Source organism: Notechis scutatus, chromosome 5, assembly GCF_049901735.1.
Source record: "Notechis scutatus isolate UNSWTSFEM ecotype Mainland chromosome 5, rNotScu1.2, whole genome shotgun sequence".
Classification (NCBI taxonomy): domain Eukaryota; kingdom Metazoa; phylum Chordata; class Lepidosauria; order Squamata; family Elapidae; genus Notechis; species Notechis scutatus.
This window is the reverse complement of record NC_142013.1, coordinates 15682517-15695514: the sequence shown is the minus strand read 5'-3', so window position 1 is coordinate 15695514 and position 12998 is coordinate 15682517. Positions and strand designations below refer to the sequence as shown.

At 37.4% G+C, this 12998-nt stretch overlaps 1 protein-coding gene across 8 annotated transcripts in view; it reads right to left on the bottom strand.

Moving 5' to 3' along the window:
• Nucleotides 1-12998, bottom strand: part of YAP1 (Yes1 associated transcriptional regulator) — a 94434-nt gene that overhangs the window by 27763 nt on the left and 53673 nt on the right. For 4 of the 8 annotated variants that reach the window (XM_087966189.1, XM_087966188.1, XM_087966190.1 and 1 more), the window contains exon 4: nt 10702-10815. The exons of the other annotated variants lie outside the window; for them this stretch is intronic. In XM_087966189.1, the coding sequence (XP_087822315.1) occupies nt 10702-10815 (114 nt within the window). The remainder of the gene's footprint in view (nt 1-10701; nt 10816-12998) is intronic. 8 annotated transcript variants of the gene reach the window in all.

The following is a 12998-nucleotide window of genomic DNA, read 5'->3' as shown; positions in this document are numbered from 1 at the left end:
TCTCTGCCCCTTATTGCGTCCGCAGAGTGTCACCTGGTGGCTCTGTTCAGGATTGCTTGGTGCGTCCTGGGATGGGGAGTTAGGTTTCAGATAATCATCTTCATGGTTGCACAGAGGGTTTTGTTCCATACCTGATGGATAAAATCACTCAGATTTGTTCCCAGTTGGAACACGTGTCCATGTGAAATGTCTGGGGAAAGGTCTTACCTAGTCACCTGGGAGCAGTTCGATCATGCTGGACTCGATGAAGTGGGCAGGGTCCCTGATGCTGTCAGTCCAACCATCTGTCAGTTAGATCTTTATCCCTCCTGGTTGGTGACAGCTTCCAGATGACCACCAGGTGGCTTAGGAAGTAATTAATTCCTCACTGCAGGAAGGGACATTTCTGGCTTTGGTTTGCCCCCTTCTAAAAAAAAAACATCTCTTGACCCCCATCTGCCTGGACAGTTTTTGTCCAGTTTGCAACTTTCCCTTTTTAAGGAAGGTGGTGGTGGTGCTTGAAAAGGACACTGGATGAAATGCATTATCTGGAGCTTTTCCAGTCAGGATTCAGGCCTGGTTATAGGGCAGAAACAGTTGGTTCCATTTGCTTATGATCTCTGGTAAGAGCGGGATGGGGGTGGTACCAACATCCTTACTCAACCTTTCAGCAGCCTTCGATACCACTGACCATGGTATCTTTTTAGTCTCACTGTTTGAGGTTGGGCAGTGCAGTTTTGCATTGGTCTGGCTCTTTTCTTCAAGGCTGGTCCCAAGTGTTGCTGATAGGGAGTGAGAGATCCAATCCATTTGGGGTCCTTGTGGTGTGCCACAGTGCTCAGTATTGGTACTCTCCTCTCCATTCTTCTTTAGCTTCTACATGAAGCCACTGGGTGAAGTCATATATCACCATAGGGTGAAGTGGATGGTACCGAACTCTTTATGGTGACCCAAGGGATGTTGTCTTTGCCTTCTTGCAGTGGCTGGAGGCTATGAGGGTCGGGATGGGGCACAACAGTCTTTGACTAAACTCTGGCAAGACCAAGTGGCTTTGGGTACATGGAGCTTTGAGATCCAGGAGTTTTGCATCTCTAATTCTGGATGGGGTTGCACTACCTCAGATAGATCTGGTGCGCAACTTGGGGTTCTCCTGGGATTCATGACTTCTGCTCAAAGAGCAGTTGTCAGTTCTGGCTAGAAGAACCTTTGCACAACTCTATGTTGTACACCAGTTGCATCCTTTCTTGGATTGGGAGTCCCTGCGTTTAGTCATTCAAGCCCTGATCATCTCACAATGCACTCTACACAGGGATACTCTGGGAAGAGTATTTGGAAACTACACTTAGTGCACAATATGGTGATGTTGTAGGCAGTTCTTGGGGGCCCTAGAGTGGCCCATGTTATACCAATGTTCTGTGAGCAGCATTGGCTGCTTCCGGATGCAATTTAATATGTTGGTTATCACCAGTGAAACCCTTCCTGGTAGGGGTCAATTTTTCTTCAGATCCTGAGATTTTATTAAACATGCTCATGATTTCAGAATCTCTATACCATTAAAGCCAAGAACTCACTATTTATATTACTTGAAAACTAACAAACCCTAACATATCTTATTAGTGTTACTAACCTGCACAGAATGTGTGTGTGTGTGTGTGTGTGTGTGTGTATGTGTGTGTATGTATGTATGTATGTATGTATGTATGTATGTATGTGTATATATATATATAATAAAATGGTTCAATCAAGTTATACAGTGTAAGTAACTTATTTTTAAAAATTCTCAGTATTCTTAAAATATGATCATAAACCTTTTCAGGAATATATTTTTAAATAAAAGAATAGAGGAAAATACACTTCTAATTATGCATTCAATTCTTGGTATAGAAGAGAAATGTATATTTGTTTTGTGATTCAGATGTCACAGCAAAGTATGCAACTGAATAACTACTGACTGAAAAAGAGAGAGAGATCTAGTTCCAGTTCTCTGAGCCTTAATTTAGAGAAAATAACAAGCAAGGGGAGCTCATGTCATTTTGCATTTGTCCAATACAAAAAGGACAGAACTCCATCTACTCCTTCTCCCGTCTATAGAGATGCTGAGAAGATTGTGAGTCAATGGTCATGATGGGAAAGAATCTTCTCTGCATCCCTAGAGAGAAATGAGCTCATTTAGTAAGAGGAATAGTTCATCCTCTCTTCTCAAAACTATCAAAGTTTTAGAAAAGTTCTACAAATCTTAAATGTAGCTTTGAAAATATGGTGGTTGTTTATTTATTTGATTTATTTTAAAAATGTATATAGCCCATCTTAGATTGAAATCTGGGTGGCTCCCAATCAAACCCAGACACTTATTTACATGAGAATATGGCCCTTTATACACATTACCAAAAGCATTATCCTTGCTGTTTCTCCTACTATGATTCTGTTTGGTTTGATTTCTCCTATTTTGATTTTGTTTGGATAACATTTTGAAAAAAGTCAACCTGGACTAATACCCTGATCACTGTCTCTATGAAGACAGTGTCAGCAGGATTACTTTGTCAAGTACTAAAATAGCAATAGATATATATTTTTGTTTTGCTCCCAAAGGCTACCTGGACGCCAGTTTACTTCTTCAGGAAAAGGGATGTACAAGTGAGAACTTGTGTGCATACTCCTGCATATTTTACGCACCAAAACATATACTTACCTTGCTTGCTAACACCTGCTTACCTCCTCCTCCTGCATTTCCTTCTACTTCTGCTACTCCCACTTCCTCCATCCTCCAGAGCTATGCCCTCACCTCTCTATTAGTGCTATGCTATATGGAAAACTCTGGACAAAAAACTTGCTTGAAGTTCTCTATCTGCCTGTCAAGAGCCACAGTGGGTCAATGGGAAATCTTCCCATAAAAGCTGAACTGAATGGAAAATGCAAGCAAGATGCTGCATTTCATTACCAATATTTGAGTTCTGCAAAACTAATGTAAGGAAAAACAGATGTGTCTTTTCTTCATTAACTGGCGAGGAATAAAATATTCTGTGATGACCAAAACTCAATGCATTTGATTTCCAGAGTGCCTGAACAATAGGATATCTATTATAGCTGCTTATTTTGATTACATTCTGAATCTTGTGTTGCAACAGGCAGTTTCTGCATTATACAGGTGAAACTCAAAAAATTAGAATATCGTGCAAAAGTTCATTTATTTCAGTAATGCAACTTAAAAGGTGAACCTAATATATGAGATAGACTCATTACATGCAAAGCAAGATAGTTCAAGCTGTGATTTGTCATAATTGTGATGATTATGGCTTACAGCTCATGAAAACCCCAAATCCACAATCTTAGAAAATTAGAATATTGTGAAAAGGTTCAATATTCAAGGCTCAAAGTGTCCCACTCTAATCAGCTAATTAAGCCATAACACCTGCAAAGGGTTCCTGAGCCTTTAAATGGTTTCTCAGTCTGGTTCAGTAGGAATCACAATCATGGGAAAGATTGCTGACCTGACAGTTGTGCAGAAAACCATCATTGACACCCTCCATAAGGAGGGAAAGCCTCAAAAGGTAATTACAAAAGAAGTTGGATGTTCCCAAAGTGCTGTATCAAAGCACATTAATAGAAAGTTATGTGGAAGGGAAAAGTGTGGAAGAAAAAGGTGCACAAGTAGCAGGGATGATCGCAGCCTGGAGAGGATTGTCAGGAAAAGGCCATTCAAAAGTGTTGAGGACTTTCACAAGGAGTGGACTGAGGCTGGAGTCAGTGCATCAAGAGCCACCACATACAGACGGATCCTGGACATGGGCTTCAAATGTCGTATTCCTCTTGTCAAGCTGCTCCTGAACAACAAACAACATCAGAAGCGTCTTACCTGGGCTAAAGAAAAACAGAACTGGTCTGTTGCTCAGTGGTCCAAAGTCCTCTTTTCTGATGAGAGCATCTCATTTGGAAACCAAGGACCCAGAGTCTGAAGGAAGAATGGAGAGGCACACACTGCAAGATGCTTGAAGTCCAGTGTGAAGTTTCCACAGCCTGTTGATTTGGGGAGCCATGTCATCTGCTGGTGTTGGTCCACTGTGCTTCATTAAATCCAGGGTCAACACAGCCATCTACCAGGAAATTTTGGAGTACTTTATGCTTCCTTCCACAGACGAGCTTTATGGGGATGCTGACTTCATTTTCCAGCAGGACTTGGCACCTGCCCACTCTTCCAAAAGCACCAAAACCTGGTTCAATGACCGTGGGATTACTGTGCTTGATTGGCCAGCAAACTCGCCTGATCTGAACCCCATAGAGAATCTATGGGGCATTGCCAAGAGAAGGATGAGAGACATGAGACTGAACAATGCAGAAGAGCTGAGGGCCGCTATTGAAGCATCCTGGTCTTCCATAACACCTCAGCAGTGCCACAGGCTGATAGCTTCCATGCCATGCCGCATTGAGGCAGTATCTGCTGCAAAAGGGGCCCAAACCAAGTACTGAGTACATATGCATACTTATACTTTTCAGAGGTCCGATATTATTCTATGTACAATCCTTGTTTTATTGATTGTATGTAATATTCTAATTTTCTGAGATTGTGGATTTGGGGTTTTCATGAGCTGTAAGCCATAATAATCACAATTATGACAAATCATGGCTTGAACTATTTTGCTTTGCATGTAATGAGTCTATCTCATATATTAGTTTCACCTTTTAAGTTGCATTACTGAAATAAATGAACTTTTGCATGATATTCTAATTTTTCGAGTTTCACCTGTAGGTCCTATAATTCTGTTTACTCTGATGGTTAACTTCTTCCTTAGTTCTTAACCCAAGGGTTCACACCTGGGATTATTTTTAGCAAGTTAGTAGATGTAAACCACTAAATGTAAATTATTATTATAATAATTATAAATAATAATAAATAAATAAATATTAATTCCCATCGAACAGATTTTAAAGTTTTCATAAATAAACTTCTACTTTCAAAACAGAATTGTAAGCAACCACTTTTTAAGAAGGAGGCAAGAAAGCAAGATATACAGGGCAATCAAACAAATAGTGCTTTTGATGAAGCAACCCTTCCTGTTTAATTTATTTAGAGATCTTCTAACTTCTCTCCAAAGCACTATCTTCATGTTCAAGCAACATCAAGAGCCAAGGTGGCACAGTGGTTAGAAAGCAGTATTGCAGGCTAACTAACTCACTACTCACAGCCAAGAGTTCGATCCTAACTAGCTTAAGGTTGACTCTGCCATCTTTCCAAGGTGGGTAATGAGATTGTTGGGGGCAATAGGCTGACTCTGTAAACCACTTAGAGAGGGTTGTAAAGCACTGTGAAGTGGTATATAAGCCTAAGTGCTATTGCTATCAACAAGTCCAGCAATTTCTAAATTGCTAAATCCCAAATTTCTCTTTTATCTTCTTCTGGATGGGGAGGGGGTATGTGAGAAAATAATTTCTAATAATTAATCCTTCCACTGCAATATCTCATGATGCCTTTTCTGTACAAGTTCACCAAGGGAAAAAGTAGAATACAAGCAAATAATTTTGACTTTTTTTTTTTTTACTGGTCCTTAAGCTGGAGGAAGCATTCATATAACTGAAATTGTAAGGGGAACAATTTCCTTGGTACAGAAATCTGCAATACATTTATCATAAGCAAAATGCTCATTTTCAAGGAAGCCTCCTTTCTCTGTTCAAAAGCAGCCTGTCTCACACTTGCCATCAGTGTTCAGGGAAGCCCTTGTGTTTGGTTTTGTTCTTTTCTTGCTCTCCTTAGCTAAATAATCAATCAATCAATCAATTAATCCTTACTTCCTTCCCTTCCTCCCTGAACAAATTAAAGGCTGAACCACAAAATAATAATACAAGAAACTTCTGGCATTTAGTCAAATTTGTCCTGACAAAGCGTAGACAGTGGGCCCAAAAAGGGAAACTATGCAATTTCAAAAATAAAACAGTAATATGCATTTCTTTTTTAGAGTCTGAAGATCTTATTTTAACGGATGTTGTCATTTAAGAATCTTAGGAAACAATGGAATGCTTAAGCCAAGTAATTATGCCTCTCCACATAAGGTAATGCCACTGAGTACTACCCTAGTTCCTAAAGGATGTATTTTTAGTGTCTGGCCTTTGTTTCACCTTTATTTGCAGATAATTTTTAGTTAAGTCTTACAAGTAGTGTGTGAAGAAGAAAAGATGAAAGAAAGGAATAATTGCCTGAGGAAAAAAGAGCCAAAAAAAAGGAAGTTTTTTGACAAATCATCAACAAACAACTCAAATGTGATACTTGGCAGTTCACCCACTCTTTCCCTGGAGAAGTACCCTTCCCTGATTCTGTCCAAATATAGTCTATACTTCCCATAGTAAAACAGGCTGAAGTCAAGACTAAAAATCATCATGGCATGTATCAGAAGGACCACCTCCTATACCAGTTTTTCTCAATCTCAACAGCTTGAAGATATATGGACTTCAACTCTGAGAATTCACCAGCCAACATGAGCTTGATCGAAAAACTATCCCACGTGAGTCCACCTCCTCTGATTCCAGACCCTTTGGGAGGCTTAACAAGCTTGATACCCTTCAATGAAATGTTCTCCTAAAGATGATTTTTATGGCATCTACCCCAGTGTTTTGGGGGTATCAACTGCATAGCTTTAAGCTCAAAGTGGCCTTTGTTCCATTTTATAATATTGCTTAATTGGAATTCTTTTTTCAATTATTGACAGGGTTTTGTCTGCATTTTCAGAAAATACTTCAAGGCCTCATTTTTAAAATAAAAAAAATATTATTAATAATAACACTTTTAACGCCCTCGACCTGCAAACCACTTCTGAAATTTTGCAAGGAAAATGGCAGGGATTAGTCTAGGCAGTCATTAAAAATTAAAACTAACCTGAAAGCAAACACTACATACAAAAGTTTTATGTGATATGTACCATTGAAAAGTCCAAGCAGATGACAGTGCCTGGATAATTTTATCTACATCTATAGTGTGGGGCCAGATTAATACATGGATGGAAGACAACCAAGAAATCCCAGTGATGGGAAGCATAAACATCCTGGAGGAAAGCACTTCTATATGTTATTGAGCAGAGGTGGTATTCAGCAGGTTCTGACCAGTTCTGGAGAACTAGTAGCAGAAATTTTGAGTAGTTTGCGAACCAGCAAATACCACCTCTGACTGGCCCCGCCCCCATCTATTCTCTGCCTTCCAAGTCCCAGCTGACTGGCTGGGTCTTTTTTTGTTGCCCTGCATAGGAGAACGGAGCTGGAAAGCAGGTTAGTCAGGTAGGGAGCGAATGGGATTTTGCAGTATCTTTCCCCTGCCATGCCCACCAAGCCACGCCCACCAAGCCACGCCCACAGAACTGGTAGTAACATTTTTTGAATCCCACCACTGCTATCAAGCCAATTACACAGACCGAAGAAGACATGTTCAGAGGACTCATTGCTAAAGTAGCTATTTTTATCATCTTTGCCCAAATTCTGTAAATTCATTTTTACAATATTTATATTTTAAGGTTGATTTTTATATTTTATATTGTTGTGTTTGATTGTTCACACTGTCCAGAGTTCTTTTTGTGAGATGGGAGGTTATACAAATATGATTAATAAATAAATAAATTAGACGTATCAGTGTAGTCATAGAAGTAGAATCAAGAACTGACTTGAAAGAGACATCACCTTTCACTCAAGGTACACATCAGTCACTGGAAATTAAGAGTATGTATTCAACACAATTACATTTGAGAAGCAATCTTATGGTTGCAATGAAAACCTGAAAGTATCCACCACCAACCTAGGTTGCCAGGGACAAATAGGAAAAAGACAAAGGCTAATATATTCAGTATCAGGCAGTCTTGCTTTAGGCAAAATCTTAATCACACTTCTAATTTGCCTTTAAAAATCATATAGTAATATTAGGTATGCTAACTGCATACATTTATGAGAAACAGATTAAGCCACATTTTAGTATAATTGTAGCTACAGGATTATCCATATCTTTTTTCTTTAGATACTAACATAACTCTGTCTAAATGTACCATCTGCAGAATGAGTACACTCCAAGTCCCACCAATTAAATGCTGTCACCATATGGGAGCAAGGTTTGCACAGCTTACTAGGACCCCAAAACAACATTTAAGAGTGGCTTCCTTTATTGCTCTTCACCTATAGACAGAATCTTGCCAGACTAAAGCAACCATTGGCATAACTACTGATGTATTCTGAGCATAGCCACAGAGGAGCCATTTTAACCTTCTTTCTGCTGAAGAAACATTGCAAGCTCCGCTGCTTCTTTGCTCTCTGGAAAACAGCCCCTCCCTGCTGGGAACCCAGATTATGACACCTTAGGTTCTTGGGAAGAATGTGTTGTGTATGAAGGCCAACACAAGTTTAAAAAATCTGGCAATTGTGACTTCACACTGTTGTGAACAGGTAACAATATCATCCTTGATTTATTTAGCATTTTAAATATTGTTTTGTCCAATTTGTAGAAAGTTAAGATAATTATTGAAGCTATTATCAAGCAGCTTAACATTAAGCTCCTCCAGTTTACTGTAATTTCAATTATTCAGCCAGGCTACATGAGTCCTCCAAATTTGCAGAACAATACTTTCAAATGACATAAGCCAGAGGTATAGAACTAATAAGTAACTTGTGGTTGGTCATTCTTATTCCATCCTGTTAAGCAGCCTTCAGTATTATCAAGCAGTTATAGACCCATTGTGACAACTGAACTACAGCATCACCCATGCACCTGCAAACCCAGCAATATGTACAATGCAAGGACTGGAAGGAAGAAATATTCACAGTATTTCTGTGCACCTGAATGTTTGGAAATGTGACAAAATGTTGTGAGTGATAATTTTAAAGAAAATGGAAAACACTCTGCATGTGGAGTAGCTTATAACTGCTGACTTTTCATAGGATTTAGAACTGGTAACAGAAATGAATTATGTATGATAAGAGATTTTCAGTTCTTTCTTCCCCTCATATCTTATGAAATATTTCTGAAATAAGAAAGAAAAAAAAGACACCTTTCTTCTGCAGCTCTCTGGAAGCTGCCCTGCCTCTGCCATTTAGAGTCAGGTACTTATACGTTAATAAAGTATAGGACTAGTACTGATGAGAGATTCATAGTTCTTCGCTATCAGTCAATTCAGGCCAGCTGACTGAGCTGTTATATAAAAAAATTGGAAATGTAAGTCTTATTATAGCATCTTGACTGAAATAATAATAGTAGTAATTAAAAGTTATAATGATAATTAGCCATTTGTCTGTTAGGTTTGAGAATTACAAGTCTTTTTGATCTTCTTTTTTTATTACATAATAAAGAATGGGAAGATTTTAATGGGAAGGAAAAAATTCTTTTTCTTCCTTTGCTCTCGAAACTTCAGCTGTGCTGCAGATCTGCATGAAAGTGTTCTTATTAAAGAAAGAGGCATACGCTAATATTTTATTGCAATTTCTTTACTTTTTCCTGTATTAGCTGCATAGCACTTTTGACTGCTTAAATTCCAAACAAGGTTCACTGCAATTTTAAGACACAGTTTAGGAAGTCTAATTAATCACTGCAGGATTAACATATAAATTCACATATATAGGATTGCACTGGACACAAGAAACATTGCAAATTACTCATCCTTCACTGGGGAAAACTGAAGCTTTTGCATAATTTTGCTACCTCCGCATTAGTGATTGTTTTAAACTGAAACAAAATCAAAACCTAACTTTTTCCAGTAATCTTTAAATCGAGGAAATTCATCTGAAAGGATCAAATACAAAGTGATAAATACTACATTAATCACTAGTATTTTAGCTCTCCCCAAAATTATTTGGTTCTCGATGGAGCAGTTAAAAAAAAATAACGCTGTGACATTATTAGTTCTAATGGGGCTTGCTCGACTTGCTTATGCATGAATTTATCATGAAAAGAAAATTATACAGAATTGGAAGTTGTAAATTTTGAACAAAGATGTTATGTGTACTTTTTTTAAAAAAAAAATCTACTCTGCAGTTGTGGGGAACTTCTTAGGTCAGAGTACAAGACTGATAATAATAGCTTAAACAACAAATAACTGCCATTGCTTTATTGTAGTAAAACAATTATACTAACAAGAATTTATACTGCCAGACAATGCCTTATATACAATGGAACAGAAACCTAAAACAATGCCCCACAACACATAAATCTAAAGAAAGATTTGAAGGTTAAGTTAATATTCAGAGTCAGATCAGCTTCTTGTTAAGTAACCCAACAGGCTTAAAAACTATCATGAACTAGACTTTTTAAAGTTGATTTTACCCTATGCACACCGGGTAAGCCTCCATTTTTATTAACACCTAAGCCATCATGTTCAATAAGAAAACTGAATTATCTTTGAAACAACTGGCAATATAAATAATCATCTCTATTTTTATACAATAAAAATAACAAATATAATAGTAGTGGAAAAATTCAAATCTAAAAAAGAGATGGGAGAGGTAACATAAAATCGAAATACGATGAGCATGAATGAAAAAAGAGAGTATATGGAAAGTTTCACCTTGCCCTCAAGGGAGAGAAAGGTTACATGCTGTTAGTAGGAGTGGGCAAAGGCACAAGACATCAAGATGGGAGGGGGTGAATTTCTCAATTAATTTAAATTCAATAGCCAAGTCTCTGGATACAGCTACTAGTTTTTATCTAAGTGGAAGGAAAGGGTGGGTGGACGGGTGGAGGGAAGAATTTTAAGTGCCAGGAACTTTTACCAAAACGTGGGTCAAGTCTTGGATCTAGCCAAGATGTAGTCTTGTTCTTATGGTTTATGTAGTAAATTTCTCCATCCTGGGTCATGGCTTGTTCCCATCCTTCAGGGAGCGGGCCTGTAACACAGAAGGAAGCAATTCATAGTAGGCTGTGCTATGCCTGCTGAAAAAAAGTAGCTAAACTTAAAAAAGAAACAAACCTCAGTTAATTTACATAAAACCCAGCACACATGAAACTAATTGTTTCAACATATCGCGTGGCTCTGAGGGTTTAAGGCAGGGGTGTCCAACCTTGGCAACTTGAAGACTTGTGGACTTCAACTCCCAGAATCCTCAGCCAGCTTTGCTGGCTGAGATTCTGGGAGTTGAAGTCCACAAGTCTTCAAGTTGCCAAGGTTGGACACCCCTGGTTTAAGGGAAAGGAAGAATACTATAGCTGTGTTGCAATAAAACATTTGTTTCAAATATCTAGAGGGGGGGGATTTTAAATGCCCTAAAATTTACCCCATCTTTGGATTATTCTAAATTCTTCCTATTGAGAAAATGAAAAGGAAGGGATAGTTACAACTCCAGGCTCTACTGCCTGGCTTCATAATATTGGGGTGTGGTATTCCTATTTTCATTTTTGTCTTGGCATCTTTTTCAGAATTAGCCAAACATTCATATTCCAGGACATTTCAGAACTATTTTAGGCACGTTTCTGTTCCTATTTATCTATTTAATTTTCCATGTTTTGTACATTATTCCTTATATTATACAATTGTTTTTATGTTAAACAGTGGGAGTTCTGTGTAAAAACAATATCCTGCAGGAACTCAGCAAAGAGGCTGTATATATATATATATATATATATATATATATATATATATATATATATATATATATATATATATATATATATATATATTGTAATATGATACAGGTCATCATGGAGCCCTTAGCCATACTTATGCTAATTTTGGGCTGGCAAACCATTGGATAGTTTCTGAGAAATAATCTTTTTTTTCTTTATATAAAAAGCAAAAGGGTCTTCTGATGGTTTTCAGATTCTTTGAACCATCATTGCAGAAATCTCAGACCATTTTTTATCTTTAACCATGAACCTAGACAACTGGAGGGCAACTGTCCCTGTTCTACAGAATGGAAAAAGCAATCATGTAGTTTTCACAGGTTTGATAAGACCACAGTTAAATTAGAGGATAAAAGAACTATATAAACCATTAATCAGGGAGAAACTTGTTTATTAGCTGGGAACAGCAATGTCCTGTTTTAATGAGCATTGCTAATGGTCCATATTGAAACATAACACATGCTCCACTTAGCTTCAATGGAAAACACACATTAATTATGAAAATTGATGGAAATTATGTAGAAAATGAAAATGATGAGCTAAGAAACTTTCAATGTTATTTCAAGAACAGAGAGAATGAACATTTAAGCTGGAAAGGTCAACCAAGACAGAAGCTATGAAGAGTGTAGAAAAATACGAAAGTTTAGTTGCAATATGGGGTTTTTGAAAAATTCAAAACACTGAGAATAAAGTTATGCTGCTAAAATCTTTGCTCATGTCACTTGTTTAATGAAATATATGTGTGTGTGTGTGTGTGGTTTTTTTTTAAAGCTTTCGCGGGTACTTACATGTATGGTATTCAGCTTTGTTCGGGTATTTTCCCACGTCATTATAGTTGTCCCAGACGAACACAATACAGAAGCCTGATGATGGCAGATGATATTCTGCCGAAACGTTGCCACAACTTTAAAAGCACAACTATAATGACGTGGGAAAATACCCGAACAAAGCTGAATACCATACATATAAATACCTGCGAAAACTTAAGAAAACAAATATATATATATAGATATATATATAGATATATAAATTGATAAGACAAGAGTTCTCCTAGATCTATTACTCCAACTGTCATAATACTCTGTAGCTTGAGAATAAACAAAATTGCTAAACCACCATAATTTCATCCAATACAACTGTGGCAATTATTTTTAACTCTTATTTCTTATACTATCCTCAAACTTTTTCAACTGTTAAATTGAAAACTTGTTTCCTAATTGTAGGAAGTCTATATCTGTGCCTGTATCTATCACTGTATTTATCACCATCTATATAAAGTGGGCTAATTTTTTTTAATACCATAAAGCAATTCCATAAAAATGAGGTGAGGTTCAAAGAGCAAATATTGTTATTATTTGCTTTCATGTTTTAGAACAGATTCTGTAAATGATTTAAAATATATCAGTAGCATCTAATGCCAGGTTAGGCTTGCAAAAAACTGATACATCAT